Below are 22,908 nucleotides of genomic sequence, written 5' to 3' on the forward strand. Positions count from 1 at the left end.
CTAGTGAATTGATGTATTTAAATGGAGCCATGGATATGAGGGGAATGGAACCATTTAGAGACAAGCAGGAAACCACCTAGGTGGTTTCTATGTATTGTGTTGAGGCCACAATAAATGAAGGCAGTGATAATAGAGAAAAGGGGGAGATGACAAGATTCAAGAAATGGATAGACTTTAAGGTTTTTGAGATTTGATTATAGAGTATTGAGGGTAAGGGGAATTTATTAGTCTGTCTCTCAGATTTCAAACTGTTGTTGATTATCACCAATAAGAATACAGTATAATAAACAGCGTAAATGAAGAATGGCAAAGAACAAATTGTGTTTTGGATAGTTTGAGTTTTAGATACCTGTTGAAATATCCTTGTGGAATTATCATACATGTTTAAGATTTTCAACATCTGAAGCTCAGAAAAGAAATGAAGCCATAGAGTTATAAGTCCTCAGCCTATATGTAGTAGTTAAACTTTTTCATGGAAGGGCCCCATAAAGAGAATGTGAAAAGTGAGAAACATGCCCATAACAACTTCCTCCACTTAAAGAATAGATAAAGGAAGAACACTCATGAAAGGGCAATATCACTTTAATTCAGAGGCCTTAAAAGTAATTATTACTCCTGTAAAGCAAAACAATATCCAGTTTGCATATCAATAGGTTAAGTTAATATATCCTGCCTATGATTTAATAAATTTATTAATATTTACAGGGAAAATTCCCTTTTCCCCTGAAATACTGTGGTTGATCTTGATCATTTTTCATTATACTTGAATAGCTGTCTTAACATTCATATTTATTAATCACGAGTACTTAAAAGTTCTTTTCCTAAATGCTCACTAGAAAAACTTGGCAGATGCTACAAAGTAGAAGGAATTTGCTTTTAACTTTTTTTTTCCTTGCATCTTTGGGGATGTGTGTGTGTGTGTGTGTGTGTGTGTGTGTGTGTGTGTTTTTGGCGATGCCACATGGCTTGTGGGATCTCAGTTCCCCGACCAGGGATTGAATCCGGGCCCACACAGCAGTGAAAGCCCAGAGTCCTAACCACCTGGCCACCAGGGATCTCCCAGCTTTTAACTTTTAACAAAGCAATTTTACATGTTATTACTCTTTATAAACACTGATGTGTATAGTTATTCTGCTGAGTAGATGTCCCATTGCTTATGTTTATATGTAATTAGATACTCAGATAATTTTTAAAAGATAAATATGCTATATCTTTGTGCATAAAACCTTTTTATTTATAAGATTCACCTTTAGAATAAATTCCTCAAAATTGGATTTTGTGTTCCCAAGATTATTGTAACTTTTTTTGTCACTGCTTTTTAAATATTACCATTATTTCACTTCATAAAATTTCTTACAGGACTGGAGAAAATTGAACAACTTCAAAATCATGAAAATGAAGACATCTACAAATTGGCCTATGAGATCATTGATCAGTTCTTCTCTTCAGATGATGTATTTAATAATTTTATAATTTTCTTAGTTTTATGTATAAGCATAAGTCTGGATGAAATGTAAGCTAGGACATATATGTATGTATTTGGAGGGAATGGAATTGAAATAGATATATGGCAGTAATGTTACTTATTTCAGAAGTACAAATATTTCAGTATTTTAAAGTCCTTCAAGGTATTAAAAAGTAGTACTAGCTGTAATGGCAAAAAAAAAAAAAAAAAAGAATTTTTGACAGTGGATAAATCAGGCTTTATTTTCCCTTGATGTCTTTATAAACAAAACAGTGAAGCCTAGTATATCCTATAATAAATCCATTATGACAATAATTAATCTGTATTTGAATATATTGTCACTGTTATTTTTAGTTGGTCACCAAAAACTAATACAAAGATAAATAGATAAAATGAAAAAAATTATCAAGAAATATAATTATTTCTTATAATAATATATATATTACTATATAATGTAAGGTATAGTCCAGAAGAGTATCTTCAGATTGTCAGTATATGGTAATTGAAATTAAAGAATTATTTTTAGTATCACCTCTTTGGGAAAGTTAAATCTAAAATTAAAGCAGTTGTTTCTTAGAAAATTATAGTGATTATAGATAGAACCACCAGTGGATCTCTTGAATTATTTTCTCAACTTTTCAAAAAAAAAAGGAATGTTATTAAATATTTTGTTAAGCATGCATGATTTGAACATTAACTTGACAAGGACAATACTAAAGAAGAATTACAGATTATCAAGCTAAGTCCTATTTAAAATATAATAGTAGTTGAAAAGTATACTTTTTTAAAGGTAGTTTTTGTCACATGTCTTAAAGTTGGGTTTTTAGAAGTCCTAATTGATAATTAGGTATACATAAAGCCTTATGATTTCTGATACTTCAACGTGCAGGTCTTGTTTACTCTGTTGCATCATGAAAAGAATAATAAAGATGATGTGCCTATTTATAGGAACTACACTATAGGTGCATAATTTTGTGGAATTTCAACGTTTAGATATAAAGCATATAGAAAGAATATTATACATTTTTAGCAGAGCTATTATTTTACTACTTTAAGCTCAAAAGTCATTTGTCTCCAATTGCTATTAAAAGATAAACCAAAGAATACACTTACTCTCCAAAAGTGGTAGCATTACAGTGAGTATACTCTGAGATGTAGGACCATTTCCAATGTATTACTTCTCTTTCATTCTTTCAGAAGATATACGTTTTGCATATTCTCTTAAGTTTCCTCTCTTTTTGGCATCTCTTAAGAAAAAGCCTTTATAAAGTGTTTCAGGTTTCTAAAGGGGTGGTAGGACAGTGTTGGCACCCATCATCTCCCATACTTTTTTTTTTTTATTAATTTATTTATTTTTGGCTGTGTTGGGTCTTTGTTACGGTGTGGGGGCTTCTCATTGCGGTGGCTTCTCTTGTTGTGGAGCACGGGCTCTAGAGCGCAGGCTCAGTAGTTGTGGCGCATGGGCTTAGTTGCTCTGCGGCATGTGGGATCTTCTGGGACCAGGGCTCGAACCCGTGTCCCCTGCATTGGCAGGTGGATTCTTAGCCACTGCGTCACCAAGGAAGCCCTCCCATGCTTTTTAAATGGAAATAGTACTACAATGCTATTTTTTTTAAACTAATTATCACCTTCTTTTTCCTTTTTTCCCTTAGATTGATGAAGATCCTAGTCTTGTTCCAGAGGCAATACAAGGTGGAACATTTGGTTTCAATTCATCTGCCAATGTACCAACAGAAGGGTTCCAGTTTTAGAAAGATGTTGTGGAAGTTAGGTACAATGCAGCACTGAGATATATATATATATACACATATATATAAAAAGGTTTGATCCATCAAGCTTGGCTCATGGGATCTGCTGCTGCATTAAATCGGGAAAGAAAATGTGAAGATTTCATTTGGAATCACGGAAAATGCCCAAATGAGGTCAAGATGGCGAGTGGGTGCGAGTGAGAATGAGTGGCAAAATGTAATGAAAACTTTACATGAATGCTTATTTAGGTTGTTCAGAGTAAAAGGGCTACAGGTCACAGATATTCAGTGCCTGAGGAGGAACATTGACATTATATCCGCTGAGGGGAAAGTGCAGTAATGTCGTCTTCAAGCCTTATAAGCATAAAAGAGAATAGGATGCCCATATAAGTCAAAGGAAAATGAGCCCAGGCCTTGCTATGAAGCAGTGTGTGAATGGACAATGTTGAATGAATGTCTGGCTCAGTGATAGAGAGCCAGGTTCATCTTTGAAATCTAGGGCTCTTCATTCATGAAGCAGACTCCTAGTCCTGGAGTGACTGTGTACGAGAGTATGGTTGTGGTGCTGTATGTGAACGCATGCAAGCTTGATTTGCCTTCAGGGGGCTGATAACAAACCTAGTAAATCATCAAAGTGAGATCATAAGTGTTACTGTACACTGGACATGAAAACAAAGACCAGTTCAGCAGCAGACATTGGTGTACTCTGCAGCCTGTGTTTTCTATTTCCCTTCTTCCCTTTTTCCCACCCCTCCTTTTTTTCCCCCCTCTTTTTTTTTTGTGGGTTTTTTTTTTTGGTGGGTTTTTTTGTTTGTTTGTTTTTTTGTTTTTTTTTTGTGGGGTTTTTGTTTTGTTTTTAGTTTTTATTTACTTTACCTAGTATGGCTTTTAGTTGCTTCTCAAGTCAGAAAACTTTCAGGAAGGTTTCCCTGTGCATTTGCACCAGATGAATGTTTGATGCTATGAAAAGCTTTCCATATCATCAAAACTAATTTGTGTAGATTTTTGCATGAAAAAAAACCATAAATTTCCCTCAAAATAGACTGTGTTGCAGTACACAAGTTACCATAATAGTATAAAACAGTAAAATGTGCTTTAAAAAGCCATCCTTTTCATTTTCAGAGATAACATAAAGATCTTTGCATGAGGTAAATCTACAGCCTAGTTCATTTTTAGATTTTGTTGAGTCCTGTAAAGAAGAAGAAGAAAAAAGTTTCAGTTGTGGTAGAATACCGTGCTGTGTTTAAATGTTACTTGTTTTCAAACTTTGTTTTCTATGAAAATGATATGGAAACTTCTAAAATGGAATTTGGTGCATATGTACTGCTGAATAAAGACCGATGAAGAGGTTTGAGTAGATGTACAAATCAAGTAATGGTTTGAACACCTTTAATAATATGCCTAATCTGTTCAATTGTTTTAGAATCTTTTTATCTTAGATGTAGGCAGCCATGAACAATCTATTTTGAGCCACTTTAGGGAGAAAACTTTGTATTTTTAAAACTTGCATAAAAGTTATGCAAGTGGTTTTTATAAATTGGAATAATGCCTCAGTTTCGAGGTTATGCACACTAAATTAAATGTGACATAAATTAATTTGTACAAAAAGAACTCTTTATAAGGTGGCTCATTGTAGGAAATCCTGTGCCTTCCCCTTTGAGCACAAGTGTTGCATGAACAACAGTTTGCTATAAGAAACATACCAGATTAGCCACCATTAGCATCTATATCTACTTTGTGTTTAAAAATCAACTGGTAATTCTGAAACACTGTAGAATGGATAAAAATTATTTTGTGATCATAACTCTTTGTTGAACTAGAGTATTTTTGCAGCATTCCTTGTCATCAGAAACATGGTTAAAGTTTAAAACTAGAAGCAGCAGAAAACTAGCTTGTAAAATTTATCCAAGTAGAGTGCAGGCTAGGCTGTCTTGGGGAGATAAACATTAAAACTCAAAGCAATGTTTTACATGGGGCGTGTGTGTGTGCTGTGTGGATTTTTTCTTATATTAGTGTAAAGTTAGAGTAACTCAGTGGCTTACGTTTGCTTGTCTTTCATAAGCTTTTGATATAGACCCAACATTACAGAAGAAATTTCTTAAGTTATTTAATTTCGGTATAGACGTATTAATATTCTAACTGACTGAATTTGTTCAGGTGACACCATCTTTGCTTCTGCTTTCTCCCTGTCCAAACCAAGCTTTTGACCTTCCTTCACCCCTCCAGCAAAATGGACTGAGAGAGACAACTTGAGCTATATTTTAAGTATTTCTGTAACTACAACATATGGTTCCAAATAGATTGCATACAAAGCATGGTTTTTACAAATGGCTTAAGTTACCAGAAGGTGAACATAATAGTACTTTGCATAATTCATGTTTCTTAGTAAACAAAAACCTGGTTCAAAGTAAGCCAGTGAGGTTATAATAGGCCAAGTGATTTTATAGAATAATTTTCTTACAGATGCAGGACTCATGGCAGCTTGCTTATTCAAGGCCTGCAGGAGAATCTGATCTCAGAGAAGGCCCTAAGCTCTCTTTTAAAGGGCTCGCCTGATTAAATCAGGCCCACCCATTATAATCTCCCTTTTTTTTTTTTTGCGGTATGCGGACCTCTCACTGTTGTGGCCTCTCCCGTTGCGGAGCACAGGCTCCGGACGCGCAGGCTCAGCGGCCACGGCTCATGGGCCTGGCCGTTTCGCGGCATGTGGGATCTTCCTGGACCGGGGCACGAACCCGTGTCCCCTGCATTGGCAGGCGGACTCTCAACCACTGCGCCACCAGGGAAGCCCTATAATCTCCCTTTTGATTGACCCAAAGCCAAACTGATTAGTACCTTAATTATACCTGCAACATCCCTTTCTCTTTGCCTTATACCATAGCCTAATCACAGAATGATATCCATCATATTCACGTATCCTGCCAGCACTTGAGTAAAGGGGATTATAAAGGGTATGTACACCAGGGAATCTTGAGAGCCATCTTAGAGTTCCTATACCACAAAGAAATACTAGTATTTAGAGCTGGAGCAGTTTAGAAGTGATCAGTAATATATTGCAAACTTATTTTTAGATGAAGTTTACCTGTGAGAATCTATTGAGAACTTTGCACCGGCTTCCTTCCAAAATGCATATACATACAGTTTTAGGGGTTCTGTGGGAGTCTGAATTTCAGAATATGAATGAACTGTCCCAGTCCCCCGCTTCAGATGATAGAGTTGTGAAGAAGTGACTTGATCAAGGCCAGACAGCTACTAAGGGCTAGAGAAGACCCAGATTGTACCTCCCATACCATTGGAAGCTATGCTTTCAATTACTGTTCTAAAACTGAGTTCATTTAAATTTGTGAGCCAATGCAAAAAAATGTTTATGCAGCTTTTCATATCTGTATTTTGAGGAATGGCTAACACTAATTCTTATAGAAGCTTGTGAGTTTTGAAATTACAGTTGACCCTTGAACAGTATGGACTTTGCAGGCCCACTTAAATGCCAGTTTTTTTTCACTAAATACTACAGGGTCAGCTGTACTTTAAATCATCTTTAGATTACTTGTGATACCTAATACAGTGTAAATGCCATGTAAATAATTGTTAAGTACAATCTAAGTGCTGTGTAGCTAGTCCCTTGAACAAAGCTGGGGTTAGGGGTGCCGGCCCTCTGCACAGTCAAAAATTGAAAATCCTCATATCCGTGGTTCCACATCCAAGGATTCAACCAGCCACAGATCATGTAGTACTGTAGTGCATATTTAGTGAAAAAAGTCCATGTATAAGTGAACCCAAGCAGTTCAAACACATGTTGTTCAAGGGTCCACTGTATTTGATTTCTTTGAGTTTCCAAAAATTGATCTTTCATTATGGATATTAAGAAGGTGAACTACAAACAGGCCAATTTAGCTTGAATCAAAAAAAGTTACCAGTTAACTCCTGAGGTTTAATGGATTATTTACTTCCTAAACTTGACATTTTAAACATTTAAGGAGAAAATGGTTTTTCTTTTTAACAAACACATTAATGAAGTGTATACTCTTTAAAAATATAAGTAATGAAATTATGCACATATGCCTTTAAATAAAATCAAAGTGCACATTTGTAGTCTTATTGTAATGAGTTAATTCCTAAGTTAAAGGAAGACGGAAAAAACGAAGATTTGTAAAGCCTGTATTCCAGTGTGATCAGAAGCAACTGAACTGTAGTGTCACATTGCATATTAACTATCATGTCAATAATATACAGGAAGGTAGATTGAATGTTTTTTCTCAAGATACAACTAAGCAGTTCCATCAATTTTGAATATTCTAAATTCAGGCCCTTTAGGTGACAAATTTGGTTCAGGATGTCCATGCCAGGATGTACTGTTTATAAAATTGACTTGACAGCTGCTGCTTGGTGTATAAGAGCAGCTGAGTGTGAAGGAAAGTAAATACCGCCCTGCACATTTCTGATTTACCTCTTGCCAGAGGCCTGCACTCCTGTCTTTTTTTATTTTTTAAAAAAAATTAATTAATTTATCTTTGGCTGCATTGGGTCTTCGTTGCTGGGCGCAGGCTTTCTCTAGTTGTGGCAAGCGGGGGATACTCTTAGTTGTGGTGCGTGGGCTTCTCGTGGTGGTTTCTCGTTGCAGAGCACGGGCTCTAGGCACGTGGGCTTCAGTAGTTGTGGCATGCGGGCTCAGTAGTGGCACGTGGGCTTCAGTAGTTGTGGCAAGCAGGCTCAGTAGTTGTGGCACGCGGGCTCAGTAGTTGGGGCTCATGGGCTCTAGAGCGCAGGCTCAGTAGTTGTGGCGCACGGGCTTAGTTGCTCTGCGGCATGTGGGATCTTCCCGGACCAGGGCTCAAACCTGTGTCCCCTGCATTGGCAGGTGGATTCTTAACCACTGCGCCACCAGGGAAGTCCCTGCACTCCTCTCTTATCACTTACATTGTTGGCCCAATTTCTACCTTCTCTCCACAAGTTTTGCATCTTTGCAGCTCTAACTATGCTTACTCCAGGTTAACTTAGTTTTTCCAGACTGTCAGTTCTTCCAGTTTTATTCTTCGTGAAGAAAATTTTTTATAACCTTTTCATTTCTTTCTGTTATTCTTCAAGCATGAATCCTGCTTCCATATCATTCGTTCAGTGTCCCATCCTCTCTCGTCCTCTGGATTTTGAGCATTCTGAGCCACCTTTCCCCCATACTTTCTACATGGTTACCTTTTTACTGATTTTGTAATTGGATACTATAATGCTAATATCCAACACTTGGACTCAGCTTAGGAGGGTATTTCTCTTATCTTAAAAAAAACAAAAACAGGGAAACCGCTGGCGGTCCAGTGGTTAAGACTCCACGCTTCCACTGCAGGGCGCACAGGTTCCGTTCCCAGCCGGAGCACTAAGATCCCACATGCCACACAGCCAAAAGTCATTTTGGCTCATAGTTGTGGGGTTGGGAAGAAATCGACATACCCTTAGTCTCTCCTGCCTTACTGCCGTACTTCTTGTTTCTCAGGGGTTGTCCCCTCTGTTCAACTCATTAACGTAAAATTTATCTATTAACCTATTATGGGTATTTTCTATCTCCAACCATTTCCCTTTGTACTTGCCAGTGTGCTCCCTCCATAAACAAATTACATACTGCCTCAAATCTAGTAGCTCCCAGTGTGATCTACAAGATGCCCAGCGTATGTAACCATATAACTGATGCAGAGAAACTGGGTTTTATCTTTTTTTTTTTTCCCCCTTTGAACCTGTTTAAGATGGTTATAGGAAAGCTGTTAAGGAGCTGTGAAGGTACCTAAATAGTAACTTTGTTCCAGTTTGAGTCAACTAGTGATGTACTGAAAAGTTTGTTTCCCTGTTTTCTCTATCCCCGGGTAACTCTTTTGCCGTTCTTCCCAGCTGCAGAGAGTAAAGAAAGCTAGAGGTAGCAGATAGGAAGTGTCTTGTTTGGATCCTGAATTCTCAACCACTTTACATACCTTGAACATTCCAGATATCTGTCTCCTTCAGGAAGCCAAATATATACAGTACCGTCTACTACCCTTGCCATCCCCATTAGCTCTCACTTTGCAGTGTGTGTTTTACACCGATGGTAATTTTTCAGTCTGTAGAGTCTGTTCAGTCACTGCTCTATCACATCTGCATTTTAGTCTTTCCACTAAATTGTAAGCTTCTTAAGGGCCAAAGTCAGCAAATAAACAAAGCTCTGTAAACCCCATGAAAGTGCCATGAGTTCTGTAGACGCTCAAAGGTTTGTGATTACAATACAACCTCTCACATGAACTGATAGTAGTGACTATTTCTAAAACTCTTCAATTTGGAATTTTTCAGTTTGCCTCATTGCATCTGAAGTTTAGAATGCTTTCTGTAGGAAGGCATTCATTGCCAGATGAATGCTCATTTCTTTATTTTCTTTTTTCACTTTTGATATTTACCCAATGTCAGATCTGGATATCTGACACTCACAGGATATTGCAATGCATCGTCATGTGTCTTTCAAATACCAGCCTTCCATAATATAAAGCAGGGGGTAACCTAATATATAATACTATTGATGCAATTAATTTTTGAAATGTGTGATTTATTGAAATATCTGTATCATAATAGTGTTTTTACAAAGAAAGTATCCAAACCATAAAGGTAACTGATTATTGTTTTAGTCTATAGTATGAAATTATTAGAATGCTTTTTGGTTATTGATGTTGCAGTGCTCTTTGATTAAAATAATTACATAAGCTTTCTTCTACCAGACTAGTAATTATACAAATTTTTAGGTGCTAGAAATAATTAGGAACAAGCCCAAGGAACTCCCTCAGTTTTATCTAGTCCTGATCTAAACAGTTCTGATAATCACCATGGTGTTTACTCATTTTTTCCTGTTCAGTGTTGCAGAGGCTTTAAGAGCAAATTCATACAGTGGCCCCTTTGATAGAGTTTCTGGCTTCATATCCTAGCTCTGCCACTTAACTCCTGTGGAACCTTGTAAAGTTACTTTAGCTGCTTCTGGTTCTTCATCTGAAAAATGGAAAATGTAGTAGTGCCTACCCAGTGGGTTATTTTGTGGTTTAAATGAGTTAATTCATGTAAAGCACTCAGAATAATCCTACGTAAATAATAAGCACAGCAGCTAGGAGAATTTCCCTTTAACTTTTGCTGGAAATAAAGGCAGAAGCCTTATTTTTTACGTTTAACAAATACCTGAGAACCCATGTTGGGCTAGGCATTAAGTCAGGAGTTAGAGTATGAAGCCAATTAAAATGTGTACTTGCTCTCAATTTAGTTTACTGAGGGAAAGACAGTCAAATGGATACATTAGAAGAAGTAAGTACAGTGACAGGTGTACGTGGTACCTTTGGTAAACCCCACTGTTTGGGGACTGCATCAGAGCATTTGATGGAGCATACAAAAAATTTAGACTTACTATCTCTAAATTCATTATCTCCAACTTAAGACTTCATTTGGCTATTCAGACTTTAATTTTTTTTCAAATCCTAACCCTCTATTTCTCCCTCATTCTTAGTAGATTACCCTTCCTATTTTAGGGGCGGGGAGGTGGCAAAGAGAAACTATATGAGAGAAACTTCCTCAGCTCACTTCCAGCTTAGAGACTTATATTAGAGGAGATAGGTAGCTTTCCTCATAACTAAGGCAGTCCCATTGTCTTCAGTCCTATCTCCTGCTACTTCTCAGGAATCTCACACTATGAATTATGGCTTTTCTCTCCTTTGTATTCAACTGTTCCCCTTCAGTGTGATCCTTCCCATTAACATTTGAACATGCAACAAATACTTCCCAACATAAAAATGAAAGTGGAGCCCTCCCTCCCGTTCCAGCTCCATCCTCCCCTTACCACCACAGCCAAAGTTCTTTTAAGAAGTTTGCTTCTTCCAATTGCTCAAGCCTCATTCTGAACCCACTAGTCTTTCATTTGCCCTCATCACTCCATAAAGCCCTTGAAAAATCACCAGTGCCTATATGTCACTAGATTAAATGTGCAATTTTTTATCTTTATCTTGACTCAGAAAAACTAGACACTTGACCACTCCCGTCTAGATTTTCACAAATTCACATTATTTTTCCTCCTCTGACCATTGCTACCTCCTTCCCTCTCTCTCTCCCCTTCCCCACCAAACTCCTAGCGAGCATTTTATCTCCTTTCTAGCACATGCTTTTCCCTGTCATTAAATGTTTAAGGGGTTTAACTCTCAACCCAGGGTTCTCCTCTCACACCAAGCTTCCTTTAATCTATGCAAAGATAGAGTAATCACACTTCAAGGATCAGCTATGACATGCCACTGATTTCCAACTTAGTATCAGCTTTCTCTAAAATCTCCATACTGCTTCCTTGAAATTCCCACGTATATACCTGAAAGGCAACCACAACTCTAGCTTGTCCAAGCCTATGATCTTCCTCTCCTACCACCAAGCATGTCCTCTTGAATTGTTCCCTATCTCAGTGAGTATCAGCTCCTCTGAGTTCTACAAAATGGCTCTTGCATCCTTTCACTTATCCCCATTTCTACCTCCTTAGTCCAACCATCATCTCTTTTCTTGAACCATTGCAAAAGTCTATTAAAATGGTTTCCTTTGGCCACTGTGGCTCCCTTTCAATCTGATCTCTGCATTAAAGCCAAGAGTGATGTTTCTAAAATTCAAATCTGAGTGTGCCAGTGTTGTTACCTAGAACACTTCATATCTTCTCACTGCTCTTAGAATAAAAAGCAACATTCTTTTTTCTCATTGGAAATTTTATTTATTATTTTAAAAATTTATTTATTTCTGGCTGTGTTGGGTCTTTGTTGCTGCACGTGGGCTTTCTCTAGTTGCGGCAAGTGGGGGCTACCCTTCGTTGCGGTGCGCGGGTTTCTCATTGCAGTGGCTTCTCTTTGTGGAGCATGGGCTCTAGGTGTGTGGGCTTCAGTAGTTGTGGCACACGGGCTCAGTTGTTGTGGCACACGGGCTCAGTAGTTGTGGCACACGGCTTAGTTGCTCCACGGCATGTGGGATCTTCCCGGACCAGGGCTTGAACCCATGTACCCTGCATTGGCAGGTGGATTCTTAACCAATGTGCCACGTGGGAAGTCCCAGAAATTTTAATCATGTGCAAGAGTAGAGTAAAATAATAAACCCTCATGTACCCATCACCCAGCTTCAACCATCATCAACACATAGTCAATCTTTTTTTTTTTTTTTTCCTGCACCGCGCTGCTTGCAGGATCTTAGTTCAACCAGGGATCGAACCCGTGCCCCCTGCAATGGAAGTGTGGAGTCCTAACCACTGGACCGCCAGGGAAGTCCCGACACATGGTCAATCTTGTTTCATCTCTGGCCCACCAACTATTCCTATCTCCCTTGAATTATTTTGAAGCAAATCCTAGGCATTTCATTATGTATCTCTAAAAAATTAAGAACTTCTTCTTAACATAACCACAGCAATATCACATCTTTAAAAAATTAACACTTCCTTCATAGTATCTAGTCCATGTTCAAATGTCCTTGACTTAGCCAAAATCATTAACATGGCCACAGCCTTTCATTTTCTGGCCCCTGCCTTTTTCTCTAGCCATTTTTTTCACGCACACCACTCTTCTCTGTGCTTTGACTCCACTGGCTTTTCAGATACTCCTCTCGTGAGGCCTTTGATTTTGTTTTCTCTGCTAGAATATCCCCTTCCCCCCTTTCCTTGTTCATCTCTTAGCTTAAGCATCACTTTCTAAGAGAAACTGGCACTTACTGCCCAACTTAAATTCCTTTATTAAAAGCTCTCATAGAACTCCATTCCTTTTGTTTAGCACACCTTGAAGTTCACAATTAAGATTCATACAATACTAGACTATAGCAGGAATCATGTAGCACATTGCCTAGAACATAGAGCTTGCTTGCTTTCTTCCTTCCTTCCTTCCTTTCTTTCTCTCTTTCTCTCTTTTTTCTTTCTTTCTCTTTCTTTCTTTTTCTTTTTCTTCCTTCCTTCCTTCCTTTCTTTTCTTTCTCTTTTCTTTTTCTTTCTCTTTCTCTTTCTCTTTCTCTCTCTCTTTCTCTTTCTCTTTCTCTTTCTCTTTCTCTTTCTCTCTCTCTCTCCCTCCCTCCCTCCCTCCCTCTCTCTCTCTCTGTCTGTCTCTCTCTCTCACACACACACACACACACACACACGCATCTGGTCTTAGTTGCGGCGCCGGCTGTTTGTTGCAGCACTTGGGGTTCTCTGTAGTTGTGGTGCACGGGCCCTAGACTGCGCAGGCTCAGTGGTTGCAGCACGTGGGCTTAGTTGCCCCGCAGCATGTGGGATCTTAGTTTCCCGACCAGGGATTGAACCAACGTCCCCTGCATTGGAAGGCAGTCAGGGGAGGCTTCTTGGAGGACGTAGGGCCCTCCTGACTGACTCAAGAGTTAGCCAGATGAAGTGGGGGGCAAGGGCCTTCCCCAGTGAGCAATGTCAGGGATGGGGAAAACGGAATCATTTTTAGTCTAAAAGTTGACATCAGGGTTGGTGGGAAGGGACCAGAACAAGCAACACATAATATGCTTTATTTAGGAGAGACTTAGGGATTTTAAGTGGGAGAGTGTCATTGTCAAATTTGAACTTTTAAGTAAATCACTGTGTCAACTTTGTTGAACATGGATTTCAGGAAGATAAGAATAAAGGCAGGAAGACCAATTGGGAAGCTCTTAGAGCAATTGGGCATGAGAAAAGGAGGTACTGAACAGGGCAGTACACAGTAGAAATAGAGAAGAGGGAATGGTCTAAAAAATATTTAGAGGTATATCCGTTACCAGTTGTCTTTCAGCTCCAAGTCCACCCTTCTTTGCCCTACTTTATGACACTGCAGCTGGCTGGTGTAAATGTTTTTCCATTACCAGCTAGCACAATGTTTGGCTTTGTCATTAGAGAGCCCGGGAGTAACACCACAAGACCATTGTGGCAGGATGACACTTCTGGATGCAATTGTCCATTTTTATTATTCACCACTAGAGCCCAGAGACGCTAAGGGACCAGTTTGTGCTCTGCCTTCCGGCCATGCTCTCTCAGCATGGCAGCTGCCTCAGAGCAGCTGCAACAGGATACTTCCACAGCAGTGTATATATGTGTGTATCATACAGGAGATATGATGAAAATATATGTATAGTTGAAATTTTATCCAAAGAATAACTTTATAAGAAGTGTGCCAGATTAAGGTAAAGAAAACTTTAAATGCCACTGCAGGAAGTCGATGTAATCTCAAACTGTATAAAAGCTCACAACTCAATGATAACAAAATAACCCAGTTTAAAATGAGGGGACTTCCCTGATGGTGCAGTGGTTAAGAATCCGCCTACCAATGCAGGGGACATGGGTTCGAGCCCTGGTCCAGGAAGATCCCACATGCCGCGGAGCAACTAAGCCTGTGCGCCACAACTACTGAGCCTGTACTCTGGAGCCCGCGAGCCACAACTACTGAGCCCACGTGCCTAGAGCCCCTGCTCCGCAATGTGAGGAGCCACCGCAATGAGACACCCGTGCACCGCAGCGAAGAGTAGTCCGCTCTGGCCACGACTACTGAAAGCCCGTGCACAGCAACGAAGACCCAACGCAGCCAAAAATAAATTAAAAAAAAAAAAGAGGAAAAATTTGCACAGACATTTCATGAAAAGTGATGTGTTTTTTTTAACATCTTTATTGGAGTATAATTGCTTTACAATGGTGTGTTAGTTTCTGCTTTATAACAAAGTGAATCAGCTATACATATATCCCCGTATCTACTCCCTATCCCACCCCTCTAGGTGGTCACAAAGCACCGAACTGATCTCCTTGTGCTGTGCAGCTGCTTCCCACTAGCCATCTATTTTACATTTGGTAGTGTATATATAAGTCCATGCCACTCTCTCACTTCATCCCAGCTTACCCTTCCCCCTCCCCGTGTCCTCAAGTCCGTTCTCTACGTCTGCATCTTTATTCCTGTCCTGCCCCTAGGTTCTTCAGAACCTTTTTTTTTTGTTTTTTTAGATTCCATATATATGTGTTAGCATACGGTATTTGTTTTTCTCTTTCTGACTTACTTCACTCTGTTTGACAGACTCTAGATCCATCCACCTCACTACAAATAACTCAATTTCGTTTCTTTTTATGGCTGAGTAATATTCCATTGTATATATGTGCCACAATCTTCTTTATCCATTCATCCGTCAATGGACACTTGGGTTGCTTCAGTGTCCTGGCTATTGTAAATAGAGCTTCAATGAACATTGCAGTACATGACTCTTTGAATTATGGTTTTCTTAGGGTATATGCCCAGTAGTAGGATTGCTGAATCGTATGGTAGTTCTATTTTTAGTTTTTTAAGGAACCTCCATACTGTTCTCCATAGTGGCTGTATCAATTTACATTCCCACCAACAGTGCAAGAAGGTTCCCTTTTCTCCACACCCTCTCCAGTATTTATTGTTTGTAGATTTTTTGATGATGGCCATTCTGACTGGTGTGAGGTGATACCTCATTGTAGTTTTGATTTGCATTTCTCTAATGATTAGTGATGTTGAGCATCCTTTCATGTGTTTGTTGGCAGTCTGTATATCTTCTTTGGAGAAATGTCTATTTAGGTCTTCTGCCCATTTTTGGATTGGGTTGTTTGTTTTTTTGTTATTGAGCTGCTTGTAAATTTTGGAGATTAAGCCTTTGTCAGTTGCTTCATTTGCAAATATTTTCTCCCATTCTGAGGGTTGTCTTTTCATCTTGTTTATGGTTTCCTTTGCTGTGCAAAAGCTTTTAAGTTTCATTACGTCCCATTTGTTTATTTTTGTTGTTATTTCCATTTCTCTAGGAGGTGGGTCAAAAAGGATCTTGCTGTGATGTGTATGTCATAGAGTGTTCTGCCTATGTTTTCCTCTAAGAGTTTTATAGTGTCTAGACTTACATTTAGGTCTTTAATCCATTTTGAGTTTATTTTTGTGTATGGTGTTAGGGAGTGTTCTAATTTCACTCTTTTACATGTAGCTGTCCAGTTTTCCCAGCACCAACCACTTATTGAAGAGGCTGTCTTTTCTCCATCATATATTCTTTTTTTTTTTTTTTTTTTTGTGGTACGTGGGCCTCTCACTATTTTGGCCTCTTCCGCCACGGAGCACAGGCTCCGGACGCGCAGGCTCAGCGGCCATGGCTCACGGGCCCAGCTGCTCCGCGGCATGTGGAATCCTCCCGGACCGGGGCATGAACCCGCGTCCCTTGCATCGGCAGGCGGACTCTCAACCACTGCACCACCAGGGAAGCCCCATCATATATTCTTGAAAAGTGATATGTGGATAGCAAACACATGAAAAGCTGGTCAACATCATTAATAATGAGAGAAATGTAAATAAAGACTGCAAGATACCACTACACTCATATTAGAATGGTTAAAATTTAAAAAACAAAACCAAGGCCAAAAAACTGACAACACCAAATGCTGACAAGGATGCAAAGCAACTGGCACTCTCCTACATTCCTGGTGAGAATGCAAAATGGCCTGGTCACTTCGGAAAACCGTTTGGAAGTTTCTTATAAAGTTAAACATACAATTTACCCTACAACCAGCAATCCCGCTCCTAGGTATTTACTAAAGTGAAATGAAAACTTCATTCACAGGAAAACCTGCATATGAATGTTTCTAGCTGCATTATTCATAATCACCCAGTACTGGAAACAACTCCCCAAATTCCTTCAACTGGTGAATGGATAAATGAGTACATCCATATAATGGATTATTAGTCATCAATATAAAGAAAGAAACTGTTACAACAACATGAATGAATTTCAAATGCACTATGCTAAGTGAAAGCCAGATTCAAAGGCTTATACTGTCTGATTCCAATTATATGACAATCTGGAACATGTTTTATAAGGATAAAACATTGGGTCAGTGGTTTCCCAGGACTAGGTGGGAGAGAAATTGACTATAAAGGGGCACAAGAGAAATTTTGAGAGTGATGGAAAAGTGCTATATCTTGATTGTAATGGCAATTACACAACTGTATTCATTTGTCAAAATTCATAGAACTGTCCACTAAAAATGGTGAAATTTACTCTCTATAAAATATACCTCAATTTAAAAAAAAATGCTACTGCTTGCTGAACACAAATGGAGATTTGAATTAAAAGTCATATAAATTTCTTATATAAGAATCATAAATATGTCACTTCCCTCCAAGTTGATCTTTTAAAAGAAAAAAATATGAAGAGAAATATGAAAATTCTGAAACGGAGTACTTACTAGCTCTGCCAGATTGTAAAATATAAATTTTTAATTAAAACAGTATAGAACTGGCTTATTAATAATAATTTACTAGAGACAAATTTTCTGAAAATCCAGAAATAGACCTAAACACATTTGGAACATAGTGCTATATATTAAAAGCAGTATCTCGGGGCTTCCATGGTGGCACAGTGGCTAAGAATCCGCCTGCCAATGCAGGGGGCATGGGTTCAATCCCTGGTCCGAGAAGATCCTACGTGCCGCAGAGCAACTAAGCCCATGCACCACAACTACTGATTCTGCTCTCTAGAGCCCACGAGCCACAACTACTGAGTCCGTGTGCCACAACTACTGAAGCCTGCGTGCCTTAGGGCCTGCGCACTGCAACTACTGAGCCCACGTGCTGCAACTACTGAAGCACGCGTGCCTAGAGCCTGTGCTCCACAACAAGAGAAGCCACCACAAGGAGAAGCCTGTGCACCGCAACAAAGAGTAGCCCCCGCTCGCCACAACTAGAGAAAGCCCACGCGCAGCAATGAAGACCCAACGCAGCCAAAAAATAAATGAATAAATAAAATACTTAAAAAAAAGCAGTATCTCAAATAAATGGGGAAAAATGAATTATTCAATAAATAGTAATAGAAAACTGAGTAACCATCCAGAAAGAAAGTTGGCTTTGTATTTCACACTGCATACCAGGAAAAATCCAAATGAATAAAAGTAAAAACAACTCACTATAGAAGTACTAGTGGAAAGCCATGGGAGGATTATTTTATAAATGTAAAGGGAGGATTTTTTCGAATGTAATATGAAAACTGAGAAGCACCATAAACAAGAAATGGATTAATTTACTTACATAAAAAATAAAAATCTCTGCAGGAAAATCTTCATAAGAAAGAAAACTTCAAAAGAAAAACAACTAAGAAAAATATTTCTAATCATCTTAGAGAAAGGACCAATTTTTCTAACATGAAAAGATCCTACAAATCAGTTTTTAAAGGTTCAATGGAAAATGGATAAAATACATAAAGTTTAAGAAAATATAAATGGCTCTGTTTTAACTTGAATTGTGTCCTCCTAAAATTCATATGGTGAAGTATAACACTTAGTACCTCAGGATGTGACCTTATTTAGAGATAGGGTCTATAAAGAGGTAATTAAGGGGACTTCCCTGGTGGTCCAGTGGTTGGGACTGCACTGCAGGGGGCACAGGTTCAATCCTTGGTGGAGGAACTAGGATCCTACATGCCTCGCAGCATGGCCAGAAAAAAAAAAAGGTAATTAAGTTAAAATGAAGTCATTAGGGTGGGCCCTAATCCAATATGATTGGTGTCCTTATAAAAAGAGAAAATATGGACACAGGCATGTACACAGGGAGAACACCGTGTGAAAACTAAGACAGCGATATGCTTCTCCAAGCCAAGGAACGCCGAGGATTGCCAGCAACCCACCAGAAGATAGGGGAGGTGCCCGAAACAGATCCTTCCTCAGAGCCCTTAGAAGGGGCCAACCCTGCTGAAACATTGATCTCAGACTACTAGTTTCCAGAATAAGACAATACATTTCTGTTGTTTACATCACCGACTCTGTGGTCTTTTGTTACAGCAGCCCTAGCAAACTAATACAGGCTGGTAAACATATGAAAATTTATTCAGTCTCACCCATAATAAGTGAAATTAAAAGTAAAACTGCAAGAAACCATTTGTGGTCTAGGTTGTTAAAGATCAAAAGAGTCTGGATAGGGCTTCCCTGGTGGCGCAGTGGTTAAGAATCTGCCTGCCAATGCAGAGGACACGGGTTCGAGCCCTGGTCTGGGAAGATCCCACATGCCGCAGAGCAACTAAGCCCATGAGCCACAAATACTGATTCTGCTCTCTAGAGTCCGCGAGCCACAACTACTGAGCCCCCACGCCACAACTACTGAAGCCCATGCACCTAGAGCCCGTGCTCCGCAACAAGAGAAGCCACCGCAATGAGAAGCCCACGCACCACAGCAAAGAGTAGCCCCCGCTCGCCACAACTAGAGAAAGCCTGTGCACAGCAACAAAGACCCAACGCAGCCAAAAATAAGTAAATAAATTAAAAAAAAAAAAAGTCTGGATAACACCTAATGCGTTTGTCATTGGTGTTCAGAAAACAGTACACTCATGCCTTGCTGTTGGGAGGAGAAACTAGTACAAACTCAGTGGAGGGGAATTTGACAAAAATCTCTCAAAATTATAAATACATGTACCCTTTCCAAATGTGAGAAATGCCATCATACAAATTTATTTATGGCAGCATCATGTGAAAAATCAAAAGATTAGAATTAACCGTCAATCAACATTCATATAATGGAATATTTTACACCTACTAATAAAATTAAGGAAGACTCTTTGTGTATTGATATAGAAAAGTCTCCAAAATATTGAAAGACTGAAAAAGCAAAATATATAACTGTGTATAGTATTCTTTGTGTGTGTATGTTTACATATAAATTTATTTGCTTGAATACGCTTAAAATATCTCTGGAAGAATAAGCACAAAAAAATTAACATTGGATTCTCTATGGAGAGGAACTGGGTTTCTGAAGGACACGGTTGGAGAGACACTTTTTAACACATGATGCTTTAAAAAATTTTTTTTGAATTTTGAACCATGTGTAAAATGTATAAATATATTTCTACGTAAATACAGTTTTACTTTTTTCTGCCACAAGATGGCAGTGTTAAAAAGGCTTTATGGAAGAGCACAGTATTTTGAAATTGGTCTCATGACAAACTTATTTGGCTTGTAATTTTCAAGGATCTAATCGAGGATTGAAAATGTATAAAATGTATTTTAAGGCAAGACAGCATATTTTGGGAGCCATGTAAATATTTTTTTCTTTAGTTCCCTAGTTTTTCATAGTCAATTTTGTTCTCTTTTTGCTTTAAGCAAAGCACTATAGGCCCCTGGTACAACAAAACAAAGAGATAGTACAAAAGGGCTTTTAATGAAACATCACAGTCTTTCTCTCCATCCCATTTTCATTCCCCAGAGGCAGCTACCTTTTATTATAATTGGGGTTACACACAAAACTTTGAATAATATGCATATATCTCTAGTTTTTATTTTACCAACTTTAGATAGTATGTGCTCCCTATATATGAAAGACAGACTTAACTCACTCATATTACCTCCACTTCTATTCTTTTCTTACCAGTTTTTGATAAATTATTTTTGAATGCTTCTAGTGGTTACCTTTATACTTTAAATTGTTCATTTAAGCCTCCAGTTCTCATTCTGTCGGTTTTCAACATTACCTCTTAACCACCTGATATGTTAGGTAAGGGTGTTACCATCTCAACTCTTCTCTTCTCCTCTCTGCCCCTCCCGTCCACCTTCCAAGTTTTGTTACCTTTACTTTTTATTTTTTTTAAAAAAAGCTTGATTGAGATATAATTTACAATCCATAAAGTTTACCCATTTAAAATGTACAATTCAATGGTTTTTTGTGTATTTACAGAGTTGTTCAACCATCACCATAATCTAACTTTAGAACATTTTCTTTACCCCCCGAAAACGAACCCCATTCCCATAAGCTGTCCCTCTCCAATTCTGCACAACCTTACACAACCACTAACCTGCTTTCTGTCTTCATAGATTTACCTATTCTGGACACTTCGTGGAAGTGGAATCATACAATATGTGGTCTTTTGTGACTAGCTTCTTTCACTTTGCATAATGTTTTTGAGGTTCATCAGTGTTTTAGCATGTGTTTTATTCCTTTTTATTGCCGAATAATACCTCATTGTACGGATATACCACATTTTGTTTTTTCATCTTAGGTGACACACATTTTAGTCTTTTCTACTTTTTTTTTCTTGCTATTATGAATAATGTTACTATAAACAGTTAGATTTATTGTTCATTTTATTCTGTAACTGTATTCTATAATCATTTTGTCTGTCTTTAACCATATTTTATAATCGTCTTTTCTGTCTTGATTATGGTTTGATTCTAAAAGTTGAAAAATACCTAATTTGATTACCTTACTGTGTACATGTTGCTCACTACAAGAGCCAAATAGTGCACTGGGATTATATTTACTTCTCTGCAAAAGGGACATCATGGTCTCCTTTTTTCCCCTGTGGCATCTCTTCCAGAGCCTTCCACTTTCTGCCCCGATGTAAACTCATCGCAAGAGGTAATCTGGGGATTGATAATTCCTGGGTGGATCCCACGTCTTTCTCTTTTTTGTTGATTCCTTTTGTTTTAAGGACATTCATCCTCAGGTAACTTCCTCAGAAATAGTTCATGGAGGTAACTTTCTGACGTGTTTGTAACATCTGAAAATATCTTTATTTTACCTTCACATTAATTTGGCCAGGTATAAAATTCTTCATTCAAATCTAGAATTCTCAGAGCCTTGAAGAAATTACTTTATTGTCTTCTGGTACCTAATATCACTGATGATAATTCTTGTGACAATTGGGTTCTCATTCCCTTGTTGGTAGTCTGTTTATCCCCCTTCCCCCTCTGAATCTTTTTATGATCTCTTTATACTTGGTGTTCTGAAACTTCATGATGATGGTGTCTACCATGAATCTTGCTTCATTTATCACGTTAGACTCATGTCTTTCTTCAGATCTTGGAAATGTTTTGTCCTTTTTTTAAAAAAGTAATTTCTTCTCCATTTTCTCACTTCCCTTCTTTTTGAGGACATAAATGTTGAATCTTAGATGCTACTTTTCATCCCTTTGTCTTTTTTTTTTTTTTTTTTTTTTTGCTTAACATTCTGGGAGGTTTTTTGACTTTATCTACCAGTCTTTTAATTAATTTTCTTTTTTTACTTTGGCAATTTTTGTTTTTAACTTTCAGCGGCTTCATTTGTATTCCTGAATGTGCCTTCTTCTTTGCATTCTATTCTTGTTTTATGGATAACTGACTTCTTAAATCTCTCTAAGTATTAATTAGAAGGTTCTTTACCCCTCTATTCCCCAAATTATATTTCTTTTTTCTGTGATCAGGTGTTTTGCTTATCTGGACCCTTATCTTTCTTGCCACTGGTATTCATAAATGCAGTGATCCCAGGTTTTCTGTTCATCTTCAAAACTGAAGGATCAGGTTGATTGTTCTAGGTTGCTAGCTTGAGTCTTCTCTGGCATTGCACTGTAGGTCTTTTTCCCCAAGAGGCCTCTTCTTAAACTGACGAGGCTGAGAACTTTGCATGCTTTGGGTAGTTCATGTTGTCTGCAGACTGCTTTAAAGTGTGTGGACAGGATGCTGGTCATCAGACTGAGAGCCTGAACATTTCAGATTATAGAAGAGGAAGCCTTAGTTCTTCCCAAGCAGATCAATTTCTTTGGGTAAGAGCCCACTTGTTTTTCTTTTCATTTTGTTGCACTCAAGATGTCAATGGTTTTACACATATATATGAGTAGGGAGGCATTTAAGGGGCCAAATGTTAAGCTTCAGTGTATCCTTGTTTTCAGAGCCCCCTCATCTCTCCATCCACCAGCCCCCTCCTGGCCTAGAACCTCCCCAGCTTTCCACCC

General features: G+C 38.4%; 1 protein-coding gene across 1 annotated transcript in view; it reads left to right on the forward strand.

Annotated features, from left to right (window-relative positions):
* Positions 1 to 3,859, forward strand: part of KPNA4 (karyopherin subunit alpha 4) — a 54,064-nt gene extending 50,205 nt beyond the window's left edge. The window contains exons 16-17 of the mRNA XM_030842413.3: positions 1,360 to 1,454; positions 3,118 to 3,859. Coding sequence (XP_030698273.1) covers positions 1,360 to 1,454; positions 3,118 to 3,216 — 194 coding nt within the window. The 3' untranslated portion in view covers positions 3,217 to 3,859. The remainder of the gene's footprint in view (positions 1 to 1,359; positions 1,455 to 3,117) is intronic.
* Positions 3,860 to 22,908: the final 19,049 nt, after the last annotated feature.

This window comes from Globicephala melas, chromosome 4 (assembly GCF_963455315.2).
Source record: "Globicephala melas chromosome 4, mGloMel1.2, whole genome shotgun sequence".
Lineage (NCBI taxonomy): Eukaryota > Metazoa > Chordata > Mammalia > Artiodactyla > Delphinidae > Globicephala > Globicephala melas.